The 26389-nt window shown below is 42.8% G+C and overlaps 1 protein-coding gene across 1 annotated transcript in view; it reads left to right on the top strand.

Moving 5' to 3' along the window:
• LOC135107138 (voltage-dependent calcium channel subunit alpha-2/delta-3-like) overlaps positions 1–26389 on the top strand; it is a 219528-nt gene that overhangs the window by 25890 nt on the left and 167249 nt on the right. Inside the window, exons 2-3 of the mRNA XM_064016848.1 lie at positions 12637–12657; positions 24342–24423. Of these exons, the coding sequence (XP_063872918.1) occupies positions 12637–12657; positions 24342–24423 (103 nt within the window). The remainder of the gene's footprint in view (positions 1–12636; positions 12658–24341; positions 24424–26389) is intronic.

Raw genomic sequence — 26389 nt, 5'->3', positions numbered from 1 at the left:
AGATGCGTGACATATGGCCGTGCATTCTCCGTGATTACTCTAATATGCCTGTAAACACACAAACACACACACACACACACACACAAACACACACACACACGTCAGAATTGTCATCAGAATACTCTCTTGAGGCGAGGGACACATCAGCAATATTCCACCTCCCAAGATCTCAGCGGCACGCGTTAATAGACTGACCAGGGGAATCCATCCATACTTCCGTTGAGGGTCTTGAAATTCATAACCCCAGACGTCCGTATCCCTCACACTCGCTCTCCGGATCTCTCATCAACGCAGACGCCTCCCAAGTCTTCATTGACAGGGGCCCGTTCCCTTCCTACTTATTCAAATTATATTCCACTCAGCTCTGTTTTGGATTATTTATTTCCGCAGCAATACTTATAAGAAAAATGTAAAGATAGTCATACCATACAGTCCTTTTGAATTGTTATGAAAGCAGGATAAACTGTATGGAAGAGGAGAACAGTTGTACGCAGTCACGAAAACACAAGCCTCGCGTGAGTAATTTGTAGAATGGTATGTCGTGCCACTCTCCTTCCACCGCTGCTCAGTCTTGGTTAGGCAGTTGTGGTGTGTGATCACCTCACGATAAAACTCAGCCGCGTGCCATCTACCTGGTGGTCCTTGTAGTAAAGCTGCGCCAGGTGCCCTCTTACAGGTGTCCATTTGAAAGTACTGAGGAATGTTTTGCCGACTTTTGCCAGAGTAAGGTGTAAGAGCTGAAGGGAAAAAGACCCGCACAGTGACGTCTTGGCTCAGGTTTTTCATCCAGAGTTCTTGTTGAAGGGAAGAATTACTGTAACACTATATAATTCATTAGGGCTTGCTTAGGTGTATAAAAAGGGAGGAACATCAAGACATCTTCGGAACTGTAAATTGACTTACTTTCCTAATGATTTTTTTTTCCTATTTTATTATTCTAGCAGCGGCTTACCTATCAGTATATCTTATTTGGTTATTCTAGGAGCATCTTACTTAGCTGTGTTTTTTACATTAATTTTACTATCATGGGAGCTGCATTTGATCAAGCTTCCTCTTTCCCCCTCATTTTATTTATTTATTTATTTATTTTGTGCGTGCGTGTGTGTGTCCTTGGCTGGTCTCCTTCACACGCGAATAGCTAAACTAAATTTCTATTCTGCTTGTAGAAAAAAGATGGTACTCTCCTCTCCTTCTGTAAATGAAAGGAAAAGGTCAGTTGAAAGTTGTATCTAAATAATCTCTTCGCTTGTACGAAATGAAATATGAAATGATTAGATGAAGACCATCATAAGTTGAACAGTCCTCCTTCACCCGGCAGAGGCGGCGGATGGCTGCCTGCGAACGTGGCAGAACCGTGAATTTAAGGGAGAAAATAAGCTCGAGGGAGAATCCATCAGAAGGACAGACGAGACTCCTATCTTTTCCTCCACCCTTCATAACTCCTTCAGTGACCAGCGAGAGAGAGAGAGAGAGAGAGAGAGAGAGAGAGAGAGAGAGAGAGAGAGAGAGAGAGAGAGAGAGAGAGAGAGAGAGAGAGAGAGAGAGAGTGTATCGTGTGTGTGTGTGTGTGTGTGTGTGTGTGTGTGTGTGTTTCTAGTGGTAATAAATGAAGAACGAAAGAGAAAGTGTACTAGTAAAAATGCAGGTTTTCCATTCGCTGTCAATTTTCCTTTATTTATTTATTTATTTATTTATTTATTTTCGGAATTGTTGTCTTAATTTGCCGCAAACCATTTTACCAAACTTGAGAAGGGACTCATACCAGCAAAAAGAAAAAAAAAAAAAAAATCAGAATCAAACTGAACTTCCTTTGGGAGTCTTCAAGAATAAATAAAGTACTCAAGAAAGAAAAGAAAATGTGTCGCATCACCAAACATTTTTAAGGATGATTTTTCTCCCTCCTCGCCTCACCGAAATAGGTAAAATATATACTCTGGAGCACCATAGAGAGTTGTCAGGGTGAATGAGAGACTTGACGCTGAGCCGGAAAACCATTTTGAACCAATATGCTCCGAGGAACGCTGTGGTGCATGGGGTATGCGGGGCATGTGTCAGGGGGAGCGTCGCGGCGGCACCAACAAAGTCACCAGGAACGCACTGCCGCCTGATCAAGCTGGCACTGACGGAGGAGCGCGAAGTAGGTGGCGGGCGGGGCGGGCCACTGAGCGCGATGTTGAGTCCTGGTAGTGGTGGTGGTGGTGGTGGTGGTAATTGGATTGTGTTTGGAGGTCGTGGCCTTGGGAGATGGTCGTTGTATTAGTTATGGCGGTGTTTGTAGTGCCCTCACGTCTCAGTGTGGCAGACGTGTATGGTGAGGATAAATAGTTGTGTGGGTGATGCTGCTGTTCTTTAAGGTACAGGTGTGGACGTGAATGAATAGCAGAGTTGTGACTCGTATCCTCAATCATGTCGATTTCTTCTCTCGACCACTTGATACACTTTCCAGAAGTCATTGTTTTTCGGTGTTTTTAATGGTTTTTAGTTTTTTTAAGATGGATTCTGCACCGTCAGTAGGGTAAAACTTATCTGCGAGAACCTGACTGATAATCTCTGTTGACTTTCAAAATATCTCATATGTCAAAAACGTTTTTAGAGTAGTGTTCTCTGTGGAGGCAAAGTTTTAGTACCAAGTACCCAGAGGGAAAATAATAATAAAAGAATGGGTAATGATGATAATAACATGCTTCGAAATGACAGACGAACTAATTTCATAGACTTTATACTTAAATGAGTCGGTACGCTGCTAATTCACCAAGATAATGGATGAATGAGTACGAGAGAGAGAAAAAGGTAGATGTGAAAAAATGAAACAGAACTTAGTCTTCACAAGAAAACTGCGTTGCCTACATAAGGGCCAAGGTACCAAAATTCCTGCAAGAGGCATTGAATTAGTCAGCGAACCAAATAGACGAGGTTTGTAAACTTGGTGAACAAACAGTTCTCCTGCAAACTCTACTCCCGTGTGGTTGGCAGCGCCCTTTTGTCACCATTTTTATCAAAAGGACGTTAAACACGGAGAGAGAGAGAGAGAGAGAGAGAGAGAGAGAGAGAGAGAGAGAGAGAGAGAGAGAGAGAGAGAGAGAGAGAGAGAGCGCCGCCTCTCTCACAGTGGGGGGCAAATACAGGCCGCCTCTCACCGCGAGAAAAGCAGGAACACGAATTTCTCTCTCTCTCTCTCTCTCTCTCTCTCTCTCTCTCTCTCTCTCTCTCTCTCTCTCTCTCTCTCTCTCTCTCTCTCTCTCTCTCTCTCTCTCCCCCCTACACACACACACACACACACACACACACACACACACACACACACACACACACACACACACACACACACACACACACACACACACACACACACACACACACACATACACACACATTTTCAGGAGTGCACACTAATGTATTTGCTTTAAAAAAAAGAAAACACACATAAGGATAGAGGCCAATTACAGTAACTAGGCAAAAAAAAGTGATGGCGTCAAGTCAGATAAAAAGGCTTGGCTATTGTCACCCCGCCTGCTGAGTGTTGGTGCGTGTTTGCTTTGCATTTGGACGTGAAGCCATTTTTACGTCTCTAGCTGGAATTTAAGCTTCGTCAACTCCAGTGTTAGGTATGTTATCAATTCTGCATTCCAGTTCCGTTTCATGCATTGTAGTAAACTGGCAAGTATTTCCAGGTAGTGTCAACTGATATTTTATTCTGAAACCCTTTAAACTCATTAAAATTGTATTCAGATTAAAAAAAAAAAAACAATTATTCAAGTTTATTAATATTTTTTTTTTTTCGTGTTGATATTCCAGAATCCATGTTATACTGTCACTAAAATCATGAAACTATTCCTCAAAACACCAGTAACGTCCACCTGACCGTGCTGAAAGCAGTGGAGGTGAGCCGCGGGAGTGTGACTGCCATTCCTACTCGTAGCAGCGCCGGACTTTGTTATATGTATAGAGACATTCTTCTCCTTTTAGTTATGCACTGATGGCATTCACATTAAGGGTATACTGATAATTATGCTTGTTCGCAGGCGTTGTTATGTTTCTTTGCATTTATGAACCCAGATGCTCTGCTTTTCGTATAGTTCATTGTTGAAAGCTCGTCGTGGCAGCATGAAGGCCTGCTGAACAATATTATTTAATTTGAAACTCGTTAAGCAGCTGTTTTTTTTTAAAGCAGACGTGGGCGATACAGTTAAGTGAAAGTGTAAACCTTAAAATCATATAGAGAAAGGTGCTGGGAATAACTGGAATAAATGTGAAGAAGCAACGAGAAAAATTATTCTCACTACTAATGTTAACGTAGTTAATAGTGAGGCTGTATGGATATATTCATAACGAGAGTGAAATGAGTATTTATTGCAAGCAGAGCTGACCCTGAAGTGATGAAGACAGCTTCAAAGGGAGCAGGCAGAAAAGGACTGGTGATTGTGGCCGCAGCCAGATCATCAGATAGCATCGGTTGGCTGCTGTTTGCTGCCAATGGCCGCACATTACCAGGCTGGCGCGCTGTTTGTTTTTATGTTTCATGTTTCCATAAAGGAAATTCAAAATCTGTCGGAAAACTTTTCATCAAATATTATTGTGGTTCATTTATGTATGTATGTTTATGTATGTATGTATTGGTTTACTTAATTACTTTATTATTATTATTATTATTATTATTATTACTATTATTATTATTATTATTATTATTATTATTATTATTATTATTATTATTATTATTATTATTATTATTATCGTCATTATTATTATCCTGAAATTTCATGTTATTTTTATCACTCATTTTATGTATATACATTTGAGGTGCGCCTTACCGGTAATGGTGGCACAGCGCCAAGAACCAGTTCAGTCGAGTTTTTATGCCAAGGGTTCATTGATTATAACAAACACGCCCGAATAGAATCATAGAGGAGCGAGTCCGTGCAGGCATAGTCTCAATGACTGCTCAGGACTGTGGGGAGGTAGTGAGTCCATCCATGATGTGATGAGTCCACGCTCGGTGCCAGGCGTCCACACAACAGTTTCACAATGGACACCAAAGAGCAAATCAGTGACACACTGCAGGCTTCCTTTACGCAGAAGCTTGGGGCTTTTTAATGCAGGAGAGCGAGACTAGGATTGCCGGTGTAACAGCCCAGATGATATCCCATACCCGGGGTTACTGTAGCCCAGGCTGTTTTATACCCAGCCGGGGTATAAATTGAGCTAGGTCAGTTTATGTCCCCAGGGATGAAATGAGATAGTTTAGAGTGAGTCTCTGTCTAGGCCAGAATATACTCCGTCCTTTTTCCAAGTAGGAAGTATATTACTATATTGTCAGAAGGTAATGGTGTTCATGCGGATCATGCAGTAACCTCACAACAGCAGATATTTCTCGTCCAAGGTACATTGAATTCTAGAAAGACCTCTCTTCCCGCCTCTCAGCAGGTGAGCATGTGCAAGTTGTTTGGTGTGATTTACACGAAGAGTTATATTTTTCTGATCGAACCATGAACATTGATGTGGAAGTGTGGCAGAACAGTGAGCCATTACAAGGGTGCGATGGGGGCCGTGTCTCCGGTAGAGGCCCGAGAATCCCACGCGCCACATACATAATGTATCCCAGCAACCACGAAATTCACAGACATAATTAAACTGCCATTTTACGTGTTTGAAGGCATGAGGAATCTGATTTATTTTGCATAAAAACAGTATCTCATCCGAGTTTTAAGCTGTCAAAAAGTGTTTTTGTGAGGCATGAACCTTTATTTTCATATAATACCAATATATTATTGAAAACTATGAAAGTAGTTTTGAGATTTACGATAACGGAAAAACTGTAAATATCAGGAAGAATATATACTCGTAGATACATATACTTCAATAACTTCAGTGTGCATTATTGTATAGATCGGCCTGCCTTGTACCCAGAAGTGCAAAGCAGACTAATTCTGATCATACCCTTGGGATTATTCTGGACTAGCCCAAACTATTTTCTGGGAGGTGGTCGTTCTGGGCTGCTACACCTGGGCTGGTACGTAGGAGGGTTTGTCATGTGACGAGGAAATAGAGACAGTGTAATGATTGTAAGAGTAAAGGACAGGCGCCTCTACCATTCAGGAACGGGTCAGATGAGAATAACATCACCGGCAGCAGCAAAAACAGTAATAATAACAATAACCTTACTGCCGCTGCTGCTACTGTTGTCTCGCCGTTGATGATATTACTACTTCTGCTACTGCTGCTGCTGTCGTTCTTGCTGATACTACGGTCTTTTACAACAACAGCAACAACAACAATAACAATAATTACTACTACTACTACTACTACATCATTTCCACCACCGCTACTACTACCACTGTCATCACCACCACCACAGCCACTATCATCACCACCACCACAACCACTACCACCACTAAGAATGACAACAGCAGCAGCAACCACCAAATCGATGAATAAACACATTTAACTGAAGTTGGCAGAGAATTTATGATAGAAGGTCAACTGGTCTATAAATATTGCAATTAGTACAGTGTTTTCAGTGTTAATTGTTCAGTAACGCGACGACACGTAACAAGCCACTCTAAGAATAGATGCCAGTATTATGCACATTTTTAACAATTTTCTACACATTGGAATCTAATGGAATGACCACGCGAGGGACTTAATGCCAACCCAGCGAACAGTCACGGATATGCCTCAGTTGCTGTTGTTTAAATGCCGGTGACAGAATGAGTGCAGCAAAGTTAGCGTCACCACTTGTTGTACTAAAATCCACCGAAATATTTTAGAAGTTAGTAAACTCTCAGCTGCAGTCGTGTGATTAAAATAGTCACGTGTCTGGTGCAAGCATTCACAGGGGGTGCAGACTTAACAACACCACAGCTAAATTTAGGACAGGACAGCTCCGAGTGACCTCTCACCGTAAGTTTTGTGTGTTGTTTCAATGAGTGACAGAGACCGGTGAAAAAAAAACACTAATTAAAGGTAACCAAGCTGTTTTGCCACTGTCGAAAATTAAAGGAATCTAGTATTGAATATAATATAGTAGAATATAGAAGAATAATCACACATGACGTGGGGCAGGGCAAGAAAAGGAAAAATCTCAGTGCCCGTATCAGCACCGACTAGGGACACAGAACAAGGGAAAAAAACAGGTAGCGGCTATTTTGCCGCTACCTGAGAAAAAAAAGGGTCCTGTATGAAATATAACAAAGTAGAATATAGGAGAATACTTGCAAGTGACGCGGGCCCACAAAAAGAAAAAATATCTGAGTGCCTATATCAGCACCACCCAGGGACACAAGAGAGAGAGAGAGAGAGAGAGAGAGAGAGAGAGAGAGAGAGAGAGAGAGAGAGAGAGAGAGAGAGAGAGAGAGAGAGAGAGAGAGAGAGAGTTAAGTATGAAATGTAATCAAGCAGAACACAAAATACTCACATGCCACGGACCAAGAAAAGAAAAATCTGAGTATTCACATCAACACTTATTTCTGATGCGCCTGATGATGAACAGTGCAGTTTTAACATGAGCTCTGGCGAATGGCTTGCTTAACGAACTGTTCACTAAGGGTCTGCTGCTGGTGCCGCTGGAGTGGAGTGTGGGCGTGGCATTGAGATGGAGTGTGCTTTGTTGCTTCTGACGTGCTTCTTTCTGCAGTGTATTACCTAAGTATGCTAAGATATGCATTTGTCGTCTTGATCACAAAGGGACGGGAGGTGCCGAGGCGCGGGCGTGGGGAGGAAACCCGCGAGTCTCCTAGGAATGGTGATAATGACGTGAATAATGCAAGAGTGTGAAAAGAGAAAGGTGATTATACAAGTGGCAGTCTTCCGATGTGAAAAGTTGCCTGGAAGAAGGTTCATAAGCAGACGACCTTCCGTTGACAAGGTGCGGCAGGAAAAACTCTGCAGGGGGTGTCGAGCAAGTTGTGCAGCGGGCGACGGGCAAGTTTGGCTGGAGGCTCCGGGGTGGCGGATTCTTGGGGGACGTTACAGAATGAGGGGGGGAGAGGAGAATGGGCTAAGGGGCGGCCAAGTGTGTTGCAGTTCTGGTGCGTGTATAAAGATGCACATCTGAGACACTTGCCTTGAATCTGTGGTACGCCTTTTCGCTAAATCTTAACTCGCTACTCATTTATGTTATCCCAGGTCAGGATATGAATTTTTAACGCCGTGATCGATACGCAAACAGAAATACAAAGGCCTCATGCACATTTTACGTAGCCACTCCTCGCCTTACACCTTCTCCCATCTCCTCTGCCTCAGTCTACTCCACATTTCTCGGTGGCGACTCCAACATTCATTTAGACAACAGAATGCGAGAGCAGCGGAGTCCAACCCTCTAAAAATACTTATCTCGTCTCCTAGGCTCAAATTGGCCACGTCTCCAGCGCCTTCCACCATTATCCCCGAGCGAGCGCCAGTGGTCGAGTGTCGGGAAAGTGGAGGGATTTGAAGCGTGTGGTGGTGTAAAGGATGCTCGAAATTGTGTGGGGCGGATCAAAGGGCTGGCTTGATGAAAGGTGTTCTGCATCAGCTATGAGGGACTGTGCACGGAAATGGGGGACACGGACGGGAAAGGAGACACCGCCGAGGAGTACGCAGATCATCTAAATGTTAATAGGGTACAATAACGTACAAAAATAAACCGTTTAGACTCAAAGTAAACAGCGGCGGGAGCGTGGTCTCTGCTCTGTAAATGTTGGCCCGCCCATGCAGCTCCCAGTGCCTCGTGGCTCACCGAGTTCATAGGTTTTATTTATACATATCTAAGACAAACTTTCAACTAACCAAGAGGTCACTTTAGCGGAAACGACCAGCTTGCATGACCTGACCCACTGACGACGACACCCCTGCGCCACTCGCGCCATTTACCACCACTGTAAACGTCTCCATTACATTATTTCGTCCCTCCTGGCATCTCTTATTTAATAAACAAGTCGGTACCAGCCACCTCACGTCACAGAGTTGCCTCTCTCCCTTCCTTTCTCCGTCCTCCTCTATCTTTTCCTCACTTCCTCCTCTTCTTCCCTGGCACACTCTCGTTCCCTCCCTTCCTCCCTTCCTTCCTCTATTCCCAGCCTGATTCTTTTGCTGATTGACAGTGAATCTCTGCTAATTTAACAAGATCTAAAACACGCACTCCCTCCCTCCGCCACCATCCCTATCTGCCCCACGCGGGTTTCTCTGTTTCTCTCCCAAAATAGTCCCAGCTTAATTATGACAATCAAGCCACATTCCCCCTCCCTCTCTTCCACTTTCTCTCTCCTCTCTTTTCATGTGGCCTCTAAAGGTGCATTTACATAACTCTAGAGCGTATTTATTTAGAAAAATGTTCTGATGTTTTTTCATGCTGTTTGTTATAATGTTACATAGACAAGCTCAAGGGGAGGAGTTATTTTTATATCAGGTAAAAAACATACGTGCAGTAGGGGGGGATGAAGATCACTTTTCGTTTTTACTTGTTATTTGGCCACTTGTTTGAGGAGTGAGAATGTTTGTCCAGCCATAGCAGTGATGTGGTGTGTGTGTGTGTGTGTGTGTGTGTGTGTGTGTGTGTGTGTGTGTGTGTGTGTGTGTGTGTGTGTGTGTGTTATTAAACCTGTTGTGTTTAATATTCTACAGGTGGATTGCAGTGCTTTCGTTAGCTTCCAGATGCTTGGTGGCAGCTTCACCTCCCTTGCAGCTTCTAGTGGTGCATAGTAGTTGTAGTCTTCCCTCATGACAGATGCCGGCGACGCCAGAGGCCGGCCTGCCCGCCCTGCTTATCTGCTCTTGTTTTGCTTCCAGGCTGAGCCATTTCACAGGGCAGGCGCTGAATGTTTCATGCATACTTTATTGTCTTGGTCAGATTACATGATCTATATGAAGCTTGAATAATGTCCTCTGTTATATTGATGAAACTACTTTAGCTTTTGTCATTTTAATTTAAGCACGCTTTTTTTTTGCTGACTGTTATCCTTGTAGATTTTTAGTGAAACATTTTGTTTTAACATTGTGTAAGTAATAGGGACACCGTAAACTTGTAATACACAAAGGTGTTACCATGGCATACAAACAGCAACCAGAAAACCCGCTTTTCACTTAGAACACCTCGAGTGACACACGTCAAATACGTAGGTCCCTTGCCTCTCTTGGTCCCAGTAATGAATGCAAGCCATGCATGGTGGCCTTCCCTTCCTCTCCCCCTCTGCCCTTCCTGTCCATCCCTTGCTGCTTCCCACTTGGCTGCACACTCCTGTAGCTCCCGCACCCGCCCCTCCAGGAGACCAATCCTATCTATGGCTCTTCTCTGGCGAGCTTGTGCCTCAGGCTGAAAGGCAGGAACTGAAACTGAAGGAAAAGGACTGAGTGGTTGCAGAGCTGAGACTCGTGCTGCAGTTTCGCACTTTGCACTGGCATAAAAAAGCCATGTAGATCATTTGTGTTGGCGTCTTTTTTGTCAGAGATAACTGAACGTAATTTCCGGCGGGGAAAGGACGTCTGTCGAGGCTCGGGTGTACTCTTCGCTAGTTCATACTTATTTCTCTGTAATCGCCAGATAGTTTACAAGCAAACACTTTTTTTTTTTCTTTTCCCTCGTTTGCTCCTTGTTTTGTGTTTTTAGGTTCTCGTTATTATTATTATTATTATTATTATTATTATTATTATTATTATTATTATTATTATTATTATTACTACTACTACTACTACTACTACTACTACTACTACTACTACTACTACTACTACTACTACTACTACTACTCCTCCTCCTCCTCCTCCTTCTCCTTCTCTTTCTCCTTCTCCTTCTCCTTCTCCTTCTCCTTCTCCTTCTCCTCCTCCTCCTCCTCCTCCTCCTCCTCCTCCTCCTCCTCCTCCTCCTCCTCCTCCTCCTCCTCCTCTTCCTCCTCCTCCTACTACTACTACTACTACTACTACTACTACTACTACTACTACTACTACTACCTATACATCTACCACCACCACCACCATCACCACCACCTTCACCGGTATTATACCTAGCACTACTACAATTAACACTATTTTAGGAGTACATGCGTTTTGGCTGACGTGCCGGGCGGGCTTGGCAAGAGCGAGTAAGATAGAATGCGAGTCGCTTGGACCGCAGACTTTTCTCCCTTGAACAAAATGTGAGGGACGCGGGTGGGGAGGAGTCACTGGACCGGGGAATGAGTGTAGCTTTCGTGTTTACATGCAGATAGCCTATTCTTTCCCAGCCTGCCTATTGCGTGTTGTGGTTGGTGGAAACATCACAGCCCTCAGCACCAAGGCATAGTGAACAAAGTTATTAAGCATCTACTGGTGAAGGTCTACATGTGTCTTGATGCGTGCCTGTCCACTGACCTGCTCGCTCCTCACTACTGCGTCACCCACCGGTCAGTCAGTCAGCTAGTCAGTCAGTCAGTCAGTCAGTCAGTCAGCCAGCCAGTCAGTTAGTCAGCTAGTCAGTCAATCAGTCAGTCAGTCAGCCAGCCAGCCAGTCAGGCAGCCAGCCAGTCAGTCAGTCAGTCAGTCATTCAGCCAGCCAGCCAGCCAACCAGCCAGCCAGTCATTCATTCATTCATTCATTCATTCAGTCAGTCAGTCAGTCAGTCAGTCAGTCAGTCAGTCAGTCAGTCAGTCGGTCAATCAGCCAGCCAGCCAGCCAGCCAGCCAGCCAGTCAGTCAGCCAACCAGTCAGTTAGCCAGCCAGTCAGCCAGCCAGCCAGTCAGTCAGTCAGTCAGTCAGTCAGCCAGCCAGCCAGTCAGTCAGTCAGTCAGCCAGCCAGCCAGCCAGCCAGTCAGCCAGTCAGTCAGTCAGTCAGTCAGTCAGTCAGTCAGTCAGTCAGTCAGTCAGTCAGTCGTCCCTTTGAACATCGTGTTAAAGCTGCTGTTGCCACTTGCCTTTCCATTTTTCTCCTGATTATCTCCGTGCTGCGCTGTTGTGTCGACGTGTCCACACAGTTCAGGCTTGTGTTTCTGTGTCGTCGTCAGGCTCGTCGCCGCCACCATCCCTTCCCCGGCACCCTCACTCACTCCCAAACTTTCAGTGCACCTCCTTGGGTAGTACTCCCTCAGTAACCCCCGTCACCACCCCAGCAGCACTTCATATCCCATGGTAAATGTAGTAAATGTTGCTGAAGAATTTCCCTCGAAGTTAAAACATTTCAGCCACATACCAGTGTTAAGAATAATAAGACTAAATATTTTGTTCAACATGTTGGTCCTGTGATATACAGGAAAGGGTTATCTAAAACATGACTAGTCCCATTGTTCTCTTTCTCCCGTTGCCCTGCAGGATCCATCTCCCCCTCCCCATACACTGTTCCCTTCACAACAATCTGCTACATCAATAGCCAAGTGGAAGTAGTCCAGATTAATCTCATAAGTCTTGTTAAGTAATTGGGTGATTAATGTTTTCCCCGATCAGCAGAGCCCTCATAGTTCGGAGAAACACTGAGGAAGGGAAGCCATCATCATCATTTTCCATCATGCCATTAATAAGTTACGGTGCTACTTGAACTTTGGATGTCTGTCTTGATAACGAAAGCCAATTATTTGTGATAAGAGAAAACACAAACTTATCATATTGGACCAGTTGACGACCTTGAGTTTACAGGTTGTGGACTCCCTCCAGTGGACAAAATTTCAAGTAATTCCTTGTATTCCTGATGACATTGGCAGGTCTGACAGGATCCTCTCTCTGTAAGTAGTGTGCCGTCACTTGCTTCCGTGTGGTGCAGGAGCCGGGGAGAGGAGGAACGCACGTGCTCAGTGTCTGTCACTTTATTCACTTTCACTTATTATTTATCTCCTTGTATTCACTTGCTCACCGCCTATTTTTTTATTATACTCACGATCACCAAGTTTGCCTTGCTGCACCTTAGTGTAGTTGTGGCGTAGTGGGCATGACAGGGGTTGGTCTTGGGTTCTCCCACGAAAAAAGAAGCATGTTTCTCCACCCAGGTAAAACACAACGTTGAGAACCCAAGGAAGTAGTCACAGCACAAAAAAAGAACGTCTCCGGATGTGAGTGCGTTTCTCCCGCAAGCTGTGGGGCGCACTAAGCCTCCTGCTGAGATGCTGATTGACAAACTCACTCACTCACTCATTCATTCATATGCAAGCAAACCCAGCAGTTGTGCGGGAGTTGTCACTTTCTGAGGCCACTTACGTGTGTGTGTGTGTGTGTGTGTGTGTGTGTGTGTGTGTGTGTGTGTGTGTGTGTGTGTGTGTGTGTGTGTGTGTGTGTGTGGGAGTGAATGGGAGAGACAGTTCTTTTGTATTTACATGCACTGCACATGTGTGTTCTTTTACATTGTATTTGTGTCTCTTATGAATGTCATGTTTTTAAATACGTGTGTGTATTATAGTAACCAAGATATTTCTTACATCCAGGACGAAATAAGTATTTTCTTTGAACTTTGATAGATTTAAGGTGTGTGTGTGTGTGTGTGTGTGTGTGTGTGTGTGTGTGTGTGTGTGTGTGTGTGGCGGCAGGACAGGCGTGGTGGACAAGTATCAGTGCACGCCCGTGTGATCGTCGTGGGTGGACTCCACAGTATCGCCATGTAAGTACCTTGAGTGTTCCAGCAAGGGTTTCATTTCTTGCCGTTCCTCTTTGTATATATTTTTCCGCCTCTCATGGCTTGCCCCAGACAGTATTTTCATTGTTTTCACACACCAGTTATTAAAGTTATTTTGCAAGCGGTGAAGATCGCTAGTAAAGTATATAAAGCTTGAAGAATATGTATGGACCTGCCATAGATGGAGCCCTGTCACGTGGAAAGGCAGGCATCCTCTGGAGCTTTGACGATCATCTTGACGATTCTCGTGGCAATCTCGTATGCGTAGTACATATAGTCATGGGTTTAATTTTCTATCGTTCTTCTTCACACATATATAAAAAAAATGTTTGAAAACGTGCCATCACGATGGTTAGCGGCAGTTAAGATCCCTCGTGCAGTGATTACATGGAGTGTGAAGAAGAAAGACTGAATGCAGTGTCTGACTGTCAGTGATCGACCCTCGTCATCCTCATTACAAAGAACGTTACGTTGCTTATACACGTAAAAGGAAACACATGAGGTTTATATTTAGAAACGCCAGAAATATATTTATGAAAGAAAGGAGGTCATGTAGTGGCAAGACACTCAAGGTCGAAAAGAAACCACTTAAGTCTTGGTAATCGTCTTGTCCTGAGTGGTAAAGTGTCGTGTACAATCTTAAATGTTGCGTCAAGAATTATATATATATATATATATATATATATATATATATATATATATATATATATATATATATATATATATATATATATATATATATATATATATATATATATATATATATATATATATATATATATATATATATATTCTCCTAAATTTGGCATTGATAAGAATGATTGTTTGGAACATTAATTTATCGTAAGAGCTATTTTTGGAATGCGTGCTGTGTAAGCTGATTAGTTTGTGAAACTTAGTATTTTTAGCTCCGCCACAGTAATGGACTGGTATTCCACAAAAACTTAATACTTTCCAGAACATGAGGCTAAAGGAGTGGTGACAGTCACGTTCAGCTCAGAATCTACGTGTGCATCTAAACGTTTGCCCGCGAAGGCTCTCTGTCACTCTAGTGATTCTCTTTATTATTGCATTATGAACAATTTCTCTCCTGCAGAGAGTGTTAAGTTGTTGAGTGATGCTTTGCGGTTACAAGTATCATAGACATACTATTAGGCTAGCTGTGGTACTCTGTTTCACACACACACACACACACACACACACACACACACACACACACACGACAAGATCATGTGAGGTATTAGGATGTTTAGCGTCGGGCTTCAAACGTTGAAGACTGTTCTCCTCCTACCGGTCTCATCTTGTAGTGTCTGAAAGCTCTTAAGGACCCTTGATTCACCTGTGAGGCTCGTTGAGGCTGCTCCTGTAGGGGTGCTGGGCTGGCTGGCCTGGTGGAGGGCTGCTGCTCTGGAGATAATGCAGCCCACAGCCTTTGGTCGTTAAAAAACAATGTTGTGTAGTAATTATCTGCAGATTAATCACGCGCCGTGCAGGCCTCATCCAAGTGCGCATATGTATGATTCAAGGATTGCAATATACGTTCTTGTGTAGAGAAATAAGTAAAAGAACAGAAATGTTATTTTATTACAAGGAAATTGGTAACAGAATTTATCAAGTAGTGAAGAATAGACAACGCATGAATTTCCGAAAAATAACTAGATTAAAAGAGAGGAAGAAAAGAAGAAAAAAAGAAATATATTATACGGAAATTAATAATTAACTTAAGTCGGTTATTAATGAAAATAGACCCGACAAATCAACTTAGAAAAATATATTACAATATATGAACTATCACTCAGGTTTAACGAAGAGACAATATTTACGAGGGAAGGGGAGAGAGAGAGAGAGAGAGAGAGAGAGAGAGAGAGAGAGAGAGAGAGAGAGAGAGAGAGAGAGAGAGAGAGAGAGAGAGAGGAAGAAAAAATCTGGTATCAGAAAACAAGTGTAGGTAACAGGAAGACGGTTGAGAGAGAGAGAGAGAGAGAGAGAGAGAGAGAGAGAGAGAGAGAGAGAGAGGAGAGAGAGAGAGAGAGAGAGAGAGAAAAGACGGTGGCTCAGTTTACCTCCCCTGGATATTGATTTTCTTTAAAGCGCCCGAGGATGGTTGTGTGTAAGGTGCCCCTCTCTCTCTCTCTCTCTCTCTCTCTCTCTCTCTCTCTCTCTCTCTCTCTCTCTCTCTCTCTCTCTCTCTCTCTCTCTCTCTCTCTCTCTCTTTCTTTCCTGTATTTTCCTTTTCTCCTTTACTTCCTTCTCTCAATCTGTTCTCTTTCTCTACTTCTTGTTCTTACTTTTGTTATTCTTGTTCTCTTTTCTGGTTGTTGTTGTTGTTGTTGTTGTTGTTGTTGTTGTTGTTGTTGTTGTTGTTTTCTTCTCCATGTTTCTGTTCTTCAGTTCTTGTTCGTTTCTGTCTGTCTGCCTGTCTGTCTGTCTCTGTCTGTCTGTCTGTCTGTCTGTCTGTCTGTCTGTCTGTCTGTCTGTCTGTCTGTCTGCCTGACTGACTGACGGAATGATTCTCTTTCTGTTTGTCGATGTGACTGTCTGTCCGTCCGTCTGTCTATCTGTCTGTTCGTCTATCTGTCTGCCTAACTGTCTGTCTGTCTGTCTGTCTGTCTGTCTGTCTGTCTTATTCTGGCTGTCTGTCTGTCTTATTCGGCTGTCTGTCTGTCTTATTCTGGCTGTCTCAGTTTGTATTGTCTGTGTCTCTATATTTTGGTATGTTTTCTCCACAATTTCTCTCTCTCTCTCTCTCTCTCTCTCTCTCTCTCTCTCTCTCTCTCTCTCTCTCTCTCTCTCTCTCCTCTCTCTCTCTCTCTCTCTCTCTCTCTCACACACACACACACACACACACACACACACACACACACACACACACACACACACACACACACACACACAGACACACACACACACACGCACACACACACACACACACACACACACACACACACACACACACACACACACACACACACACACACACACACACACACACACACACACACACTTCTTTACGCATATATCCTTTCCTAGTTAGTTTATGTTACTGCTCCATTTGTCTTCTGTGTTCTTAACGAAATGTACACACACACACACACACACACACACACACACACACACACACACACACACACACACACACACACACCACACACACACACACACACACAGTTATGTTTCTCTGTATTTCATTAAATTGATATAGTTAGTCGGAGAGAGAGAGAGAGAGAGAGAGAGAGAGAGAGAGAGAGAGAGAGAGAGAGAGAGAGAGAGAGAGAGAGAGAGAGAGAGAGAGAGAGAGATGAAGATGGCTGATAATTATGTACAGTGATAAAAAATACTCATACATCGGTAAGGAAACTAAGTACTGAGGTGGACGTTTGGGAGTCTACCTCGGGTTCTAGTTGAAATTTCAGTGGTGTTTTCATGACTCAAGTGATAACGAGGACTCAGCTTCATTAGATGGGAAAAACACAATGGATAATCTGTAGCCTTTGCAAATTGTCCTGATGACAGAGTAAAGCGTTTAAGAACACAAGTCTCAGTCTCCCTCTGCTCTCCGGGGACTGGCGAAACGTGGGCGAAATCCAGTGTATGCCGCGCCCCCTTCCGCGCTGCACCCCCAGATTGCCTTGGAGACACCTTTGACCGGAATAATGAGCAGGACCGCGCATGGTGAAGGTAGATTAGGGATTGTCTCGCAAGGACACGACCAGACGGAGCGAATCTTTATTACACTGCTGTGGCCATTTACATTCTTGTCGTCTTGATTCTGTGTAATTTGTGAGCCGAAAAAATTACATCCCTTCCTCCAGTAAGTCTTGATGTAGGACTGTAAGGTAGATAGACATAATTTTTGTGACCAGTGTGTGGAAACGTAAGCGTTAGTCCAGGCATGTTCCGAGGCAGGTCTTTACCAGTTACAGGTTGATCAAGGAAAGATTCCGTAACCTGAAACGATCGTTGTATCAAAGTCGTGTTGAATTTACTGGACGGTCATTGCATTCAGTTAAGGCGCGTATCCTTGACAAGTATTATTTTTCTCTCCCTTTCTTCGCATGTATTCCTTTCCTTGGTTTTCTACAAACTTTCCTGCTCATTATTCGTGGTGGTGTCGCAGGAAGCCACGAGATCCCCATCACATGCTGCTGTAATTATGCAGTAATGGCCAGGCTGTCGGGAGTGTTTTCTGGTGCAGGAGGGTTGTTGTTTGGTGTTCATTAGGGTGCGGAAGCCCAGGGCGTGGCTCTGTTGGTTTAGTCGCGTCATCCGGCCTCCGTTATACTTTTCGTTGCCATATCTCTTGTATTTAACATTCTGCAGTGGAAGTTGTTGTTTTCAAGGATCTTTTCATGTTTCTGCTGATAGTTCGCGAAGGATTCAAAGCTTTGAAAGTAGATCTGATGAGAGAGCAAAACTTTAGAGTTGCGTGCGGTCTTAATTTAATCTCTTACTGACCTTCCATCTCAAGCACTTGGTCACTGGTAGCGTGGTGCTTTGGTAGTACTTTTATGTAAACATTATGACAGGTGCTTTGAAAAAAAAAAAAAAAACAGGATTTTCATTGTCGTTTACGTCTTTCTTGATTTGACATTAATAGGAACTGAAGATATTGACAGCAGCCTTAACTATACTTATGTCACTCGTTAATCTATTTTCATCTTCCTTTCCTGCACTTCATTAAGATACGAGATGACAAAGCTCTTCTCTTCCAAGACAGCGTCCATCTAGGTCTAATTAAGAAAAGATGAAAAAGAAAGGGGAGGTGGGGAAATTCATTCGCTGTCTTCATCATCCGACCTAATATTCATCTCGGCGCCCCAGGATTCCACGACTCTCTGCGTGTGGTTCCCCGTCTACGTGACACAAGCAGCCTCGCTCTCTTGTGTGATACAGGGAGGCAGAGAAAACATTAACACTGCCTAGGGAAGATGTGACGTGTAGACGTGTGAGAAAGCGAATTGCGGTAAAAAGTTGTGCTATTTTCGTGAAAGACGTGTATGGCTGTAGCAAGTGTGTGTGAGTCACGATGAGAACATGAAGCGAGGATTTTCTTTGTAATTTCATAATGGATGCGATGGCAAGGGGAATGTCATTTCGTAAGTGATACAGATTTGTGCAGACGGGAAAGAAAACAAAATGATGAAATTGCAACAGATGTAATAAGAAAGGAATGTTAGTTATTTTTCATTTGATACAGTTGTGCGTAGGTAAAAGAAAATTATGAAATAGTGTGGAGAATTGAAGAAGATGGAACGAGAAGAGGAATGAAAACAGTAAAGATAGATTAATTGATTGCTTGGTTGGTTGGCTGATCCATTTACTTCCTCATTTTGGATCACAGAACTCAGGATCTAATAGACTCAGAAAAATAATAATAATATAAATGGATTAATCGAATTCGCTAGAGTTTTTTGTGGCATAGCTTATGAATAGTTTCCTGTAGTGTGTGTGTGTGTGTGTGTGTGTGTGTGTGTGTGTGTGTGTGTGTGTAATAGGAGCTTTAACGTTGCATCAGTAACATCAATAATCCACAGTGTCATGCACGGGTGAACATAATATTACTGGTGGGACAGTATGACATCAACAGATAAGTATCAAATAGATATCGTTTAAATTCCCATTCCTATTGTAAATGTAAATTTTTATTCATATCAGTTATGACTGCTTTTTATTGTTATATAAAGTAACTGTTTAGATTCCATGTAATCTTTCCTTCTATTTATGATGTTTGGCTCTTTGGATTCACAAGGTACTCCGCGCGGATTACGTACCCAGGGAATCCTCGGATTGGTCATTCATTGTTCAGTCCTGGATAATATCGCAGATCCTGCAGCCTTACGTATGGCTTCACTGTGCTAAAAACAAATATAACTCAGATACATTGTGTGGTACGTAACAGCTTCCATTGTCCGGAGAATGTGGATTATGTCACTTCTTGTAACAGGTCATCTGTTACTACCTCTCAGACAGTACAAGTTGTGTTACAGTACAGTGTGTATTTATTGTTCTCATCCTAGACTTGTTAAGCTTGGAAGAACAAGAACATGGAAAGTACATTTCTTTCGTTATTATTCATATGACAAGAAATAAGTACTCCATAGTTTTGGAAAATACAAAAAAGAAAATACTTTATATTTCCAGTGGATATTTTCACTTGGATTGCCCCTGTTTCGTCCAAGGCACATGTTGTGTAACCAGGCGTGATTGTATATCAAAACCAAGTAATTTTATGAGTAAAGTTTAAGATTGCCTAGGTAATGTTTATTTTAATTGGCTCGTTGCATTCACTCACATGACAGTGTATGCTGCTGCATCCACTGTGTGGGTCGTTGCACAGCCATTAGTGTCTTCCACGTCAGGACTGATGTAATAGACCAGCGAAAAGTATTCTTTGGAGCGGCTGCAGTGTGCATTAAGACATTCTGTAGCTTCAGCGGAGTTTTAAATCAGAGTCACTTGCCTCCCATGATAAGGCTCATCTTCATTGACTGAAACACCCAACACAAGTTGTTCCCACGCTCGGTAACGTGGCCGACGTCATCTAAAGCTAGATGGTAAACATATACCAACATTCTTACACACATACATGCACATTTATACGTATATAGATCGTGCTGCCATACTTTTCCCATTCATATATGTACAGCTGTTCGCTGCAACAGCTTTTTATTTCCTCTTAGACAATTGTGTCTATTCTATCGGGTAGTGTTTACTGATAGCAGCAGTAAACAGCGCGGCACAGTCACTGGTACACGTATTATAGATTTTCGAGTTCCTGTGTGTGTGTGTGTGTGTGTGTGTGTGTGTGTGTGTGTGTGTGTGTGTGTGTGTGTGTGTGTGTGGGTGTGTGTGTGTGTGTTTCTGCCCTACAGGTCAGCGGCATGCCAGTCTGCGGCACCATACGGAATCGTCCTCAGAGTAAAGACTCGCACTCAATAATCTGTGGTTTGCATCCCGTCGTCCATTCCAGAAAAATAACCACGCGGATAGTTTATAATTGCTTCGGTGGTGCCCTGTATAACATATATTCCAGTTCAGTTTCGTTTAGAGTGTGGCGGTTGGCTCTAACAATGTTGGGTACCATTGTAAACAACTTTTCGTGTCGATACTGTGCCTCAAATGTGCCATTGCTGCACACGGGGCAGACCTTGAAAAAAAAAAAATGAAAGGAGAAAAAGAGAGAGAGAGAGAGAGAGAGAGAGAGAGAGAGAGAGAGAGAGAGAGAGAGAGAGAGAGAGAGAGAGAGAGAGAGAGAGATCTGTGTTCAAAGTTTAGGACTGCGCGTTTTGAGCGGTGAGGCTTTTTTTGCTCGTGTTTGGCTTGGTGTCAGCGTAGGGACCACTTCTTACTGCGCCATGGGATGTAAATTTGCCTTAACTTTCAGCGCACGATGCAGGTCCTTGCTGGCATGTAGCTCGGCGTGTTGTGTAGAATGTTGCAGATGGTGCACTTATAAAACTCAAGTATCTAGAGTACCTAGTTTAACATTAGCTAAGTAACACTGACAATTTTGGTAAAGAGTAACACTGGGATTGTACAATAAATTCCTCATGGACTCTCTTCCCTTGAAAATATAAATACATAAATAAAAGTTGTCATTTGTCTTAAAAGAACGTCATTACCATTTTTTTTTATATCACATTCATTAGCACTACAATACTTCTTGATGTATGAATCATCATGGTTTTATGAATGACAAAAAATGTTTGATAAAATACAAAAAGGTATGGATGAGCTGTGCTATTGGGCGCAGGTGGCGAGTGTGCGTATGATTATGAAAAATAAAGATTCCATATACTCTGAATGGACCATGGAAATAGTGACCGAGTGAATACATAAAACATAAAGCCTGAAGGGTTGAGTAATTTCAAAATGAGCGTGTACGAGTGACGCACACGTGGTGGAAGGAAGTTCACAGTAAGCCTTGCGTTCTGCAGCGACAGATTTTCTCATGAAAGCGAGTAGGTATTAAGAATGCAGCAAGCTGATGAATATTTTGACATTGAACGATGCGATCACTTTGCTGTCACTGGTGTCTCGAAATTATTCTGTAAACTTACTCTAGGTCATTACATAAAGTTCGAGAAGCAGTAGCAGTCAGCGGGTGAACAGTTGGCTAAGTATCTGATCAGTATCTTTAGTAATAGTGAACTTTAATTTTCCACTAGACGTAATAAGAAAAATTGTTTGTTGTTGAAAATGAAAGAAAAGAGATTAGTGAAATTACCGATAGGATGAATCATGTGGAAAGAGCCGACGTAATTTTGTCACTGATAGGCAGACATGAAAGGAAGAGGGTTGAATTTTTATCAGTAGGAAATGAGGTGACTTTCGGAGACAGACCTGGAGGAAAGATCACAAAATAATAGAAAACCCCTCGGAATGGAAGGAGCCGGGTGATGAAAACAAAACAGGACAAGGAGGAGCCAAACACCACCATCACCAGTAAAACAACAAGTAAATTACTAAGAAAACAAGAAAAGGTCATATGTATTGACTTGGAAGTATAAAAACGTAAGAAAATAAAATAATAAATCATTAAAATTCATGACAGATAGCGAGTGTTAAAACAGTTTACATCTTGAGGGTAAACGAAAGCAATTTAGAGCTGGACCAGAAGTAGCGGAGGAGCGAAGTGCCGGACGAGAGAACACGGAAGTACGGAACAAAGTCGTGGTGCCTGCGTCGTGAAATTTCCATCTCTTGCAAGTGTTTGCTCTCCAGCCGCTCACCACCTCGTCGTTGTTGACACAGCTGCACGAACTGGCGGCGGTGGTGGTGATGTGTTCGTGCTCGTGAGGGTTTTAAATGGAAAGGCATGACGTGATGTAGTGTTGTGTGATATGGTGTGCCACGGTGTGGGGTGGGGTGGTGTCCTAGTAGATGCACAGTCTCACCCTTCGCCGTGTGTCCCGACTGCCTCACCCTGTCAGTCGTAAGCCCCGAGATGAGGGATGCTGCAGAGGTGTGGACAGGAGGCGCGAGGGGCGTAAAAGAATAGTGGTCGGTAGTGAAGGACTGCAGAGAAGTTAATGAAATGCCGGGTATTGCAGGAAGACTTTTTAAAACGTGCATTTCTTTTCACCTTTTGTCGGAGAGAGAGAGAGAGAGAGAGAGAGAGAGAGAGAGAGAGAGAGAGAGAGAGAGAGAGAGAGAGAGAGAGAGAGAGAGAGAATGCTCCCTAAGGTACACTTTAACTACCATCAGATAACCTCAGCACTCTCAACTTATTGGATTAAGTTAATAAAGCAGGTCTTTATGGCCGCCATCAGAGAGGGAGCTGAAGGTCTCATGAAGCCCATTAGGGACCAAAAAAGGACCAACAATGAATGGACGATGAAAAATAATGACTGCAAACTTTGCCACTGCGGACGTTACATAGTCGGGTTAATGAGTACGCGGAGACATGAGCAACGAAGGTCAAGTGACGTGAGAGAGAGAGAGAGAGAGAGAGAGAGAGAGAGAGAGAGAGAGAGAGAGAGAGAGAGAGAGAGAGAGAGAGAGAGAGAGAGAGAGAGAGAGTGTTAGTGGCGCTAGTACTCGTGTTTCATCAGCTTAACACGTATAATGAAGTACTCCAAGAATGTTTTGATGTCTGAAGTCATCATTCTATTTGTCTTTTCTTGTCGGTGCAAAGAAATTACTAAAAGGATACAGATGAAGAGGAGTATTCCTTACGAAAAGAGACTGAAGCTTTTAAATATACATTCCTTAGAGAAGCGTAGATTAAGAGACCCCTGATAAGAGACCTTTCACTGGTACAGAGGATATGAAAAGAATAATGTACGCAAAATTCTCAGGATCAGTATCAGTATATAAAGAAAAATAATAGGTTGGAGCTTGAAAAGGTTAGGTTTAAAGAAAAAGAGATAGGAAGGAATTAGTTCTTAGAATGATAGATAAGTGGAACAGTTGTTAGTGTTGAGTCGTTAGCGAACTTTAAAAGAAGACTGACAAAATTATGGATGAGGATGAAAGTGAAATAGACAGGTGTGTTTCATACAGGGAATGTCACGTATAGACCTGATAATTTTTTGCAGCTTCCCTTATTTTCTTATGTTCTTGTCCTCCTCGAACATACTTATACACGTGAAAGTTCTCTTCCTTGCGTCTGGTCTCTTAACATACATTGCTTTCAAAACAACACGCAAGCTCTCTCCCTTCCCAGATCAATTTCCATTTGTAACATACGTAACATAAACACCGAATAGCAGGGTTTAGTAATGTCCATCAGAACACACCCATTCCTTTCAAAAGAAGTTCTGGTTCCTCGTTCCCTGACTGTCACATGGGCTCAGCTTCACGCCTTACAAGCTGAACTAGAAGGTGTTTGGGAGTTGTGGGCGCGATGAGAAAGAAGCTAGCAAAAAGTGGTGGTTGGAGGTGAAAGGCAAGAGAAAAGTTAATGAACACACACACACACACACACACACACACACACACACACACACACACACACACACACACACTCACGATATGTATGTATAGTCAGTTACGTTTATTTAAGAGGAGAGTGAACGAGTATAAAAGATGTGTGCTTTGTTTTCATTATCGCATGTCTGTATGTTTGTATGTCTTCTGGCACATCTGCGCACCAGCTGTTCTTAAGTAATCGTACCACGCACTTGACTCGCTTATTACACAAGTATTTACATTCCTACCACTTGCACGTTTTGTCCTCTTTTTTTTTTGTGTTACGTAAGTGTGTGTGTGTGTGTGTGTGTGTGTGTGTGTGTGTGTGTGTGTGTGTGTGTGTAAAACCCTCTAATGGCCTGTACTAATGTGCATTTATTGTTATTACAGGGTCGAGTTATGGGCCAGGAAGATCGGAAACCACATATTTCATCTGTCGAACGCCTTTGCACTCTACAATGACATCAAAGACGTAAGTCAATGATTGTTTACGTTTTTTTTTTTTCTTCTTAATTTTCTTCCGTAACTTAAGTGTGTTGCATGAAGTACCCCGGTGCCCTCTGCTTCACCTCTCCGCCAGTGTGGAAAAAAGGGCAAAAAAAAAAAAAAAAACCTTCGACCTCCACCACAAACAGGAAAACTTTGAAAATAAAAGAAATCAGAGTGCGATACTTTTTTGGGAGTGATGGGGGGGGGGGAGTGGTTGAGATGGGAGGGAGAAAATTAAAAGAGAATTTCAGAGCGCGCAACACACACACACACACACATACACACACACACACAATAGTAGTAGTAGTAGTAGTAAAAATAACAATGTAATATGGAATAAGCGGTAGTGGAGATAGTCTGTCTTATGGTAGTATAATGAAAACATACAATGCAACACATGCGTAATTCCTCAGCTGTATCATTAAGAACATAAATACACAATTCTGCCTAAACAAATTACTGCAGTACATAATGATAAAGATCACGACGAACATGCAGCACAAACACATTCTCACCATTAACTACCCCAGAAACAAACCACACAGTAGGTAGGTTGCCTGGCGCAGCATAGTATAGGCAAGAATAGGTTAGGTTTTGTTAGACGGTCAGACGCAGCATCAGGGGCAGCGGAGGTGAATGAGTTGGGAAGGGGTGGAGGCAGAGAGGCGGTGATCGACCACAACAAAGCACCCGTGTGATGTAATGTGCTTAGCGGACACCCATTAGGATGATTAATTCAGCTTAGCCTCGATATCTTTGCGAATTTGTCATGGGATTACGGAGCGAAACTTGATTATGGAATGGCGTCGTTAATTGTATTATATCTGAGGCTCACCACATTTACATTATCATGTTTTAATCGTGAATCTGGTCTGGTTCGGTCGCGTGAAAGCTGGTCCGTTTCATTTGTACTTGTGTGTGTTTTGGAAATCCAGACACGGCCTTATGGTTTCTGGCGCGGAAGCTTGAGAAAAACGTTTATGATTCACAGTTTCTCTATTGCCACCTGAGAGCTTCGCGTGTCTCTCTAGTAACCGAGATGCTTGGAAGGCACATTATATTCAACCATTTTTATCGCCCCTTCTTAGAACGCCATAAGAAGATGTTTAAATGAACTGAATGGAATTTTTAAGTTGACAAACATAAGCCTCGTTGTAACGCAGTAATTGCAGGAAAGAGAAGGAAAGGGTCTCTTGCAACTCTTTTTTCTTTTTTCACTTTACAGTTTTATTTCTTCCTCCTTCTCTTATATTAAGTTTTTTCTTGTCGTCTCTCTTGTTGCTACTTTCCTGCTATATTGTTTCTTGTTTATTTGCTTGTTGTTTCTTCTTTAATTAGGTTCTGTCATGTCTCATAAAATTATTGCGTTATAACGTTGCGAAAAGTTGGTTGAACTTTCATTTGTTTAGTTTATCATATTTTATCGTTCATTTTCACTTGATTCCATTTCCGGTAAACGTGCAGACAACGTGACGCAACTTTCCTCTGTGTTAATTAGTCACAGTTTCCCCTCCGCTGCTGAATGTTGGAAATCTGTAATCAGATTATAGGCTAATGTCCTGCTATACCTTGTTCACAATTGAAGTATACACGTTTTTTTTTTCCCGCGGTTTGAGCAAATTAATTGAGCGATGATCGGAGTGTGTGGTAAGCCTTCCTACACACACACACACACACACACACACACACACACACACACACACAAGCACACACACACACACACACACACACACACACACACACACACACACACACACACACACACACACAGCACGCACGCAAGCACACACAGATACATATGTACATGGTGGGTGTTATTTATTAGGTAATCATTGCATAAAATTTACGTGCGCGTGATGCTTACAATTTTACTGTGTAACTGAAAACTGACGGGATGGCTTTCTGTGCAATGCAGGAAATACAGTGAGTGGAGACGGAGGGCGCGATGG

The sequence above is a fragment of the Scylla paramamosain genome, chromosome 14 (assembly GCF_035594125.1).
Source record: "Scylla paramamosain isolate STU-SP2022 chromosome 14, ASM3559412v1, whole genome shotgun sequence".
Taxonomy (NCBI): Eukaryota; Metazoa; Arthropoda; class Malacostraca; order Decapoda; family Portunidae; genus Scylla; species Scylla paramamosain.
The sequence above is the reverse complement of the archived record's forward strand: the minus strand, read 5'-3'. Positions and strand labels throughout refer to the sequence as shown.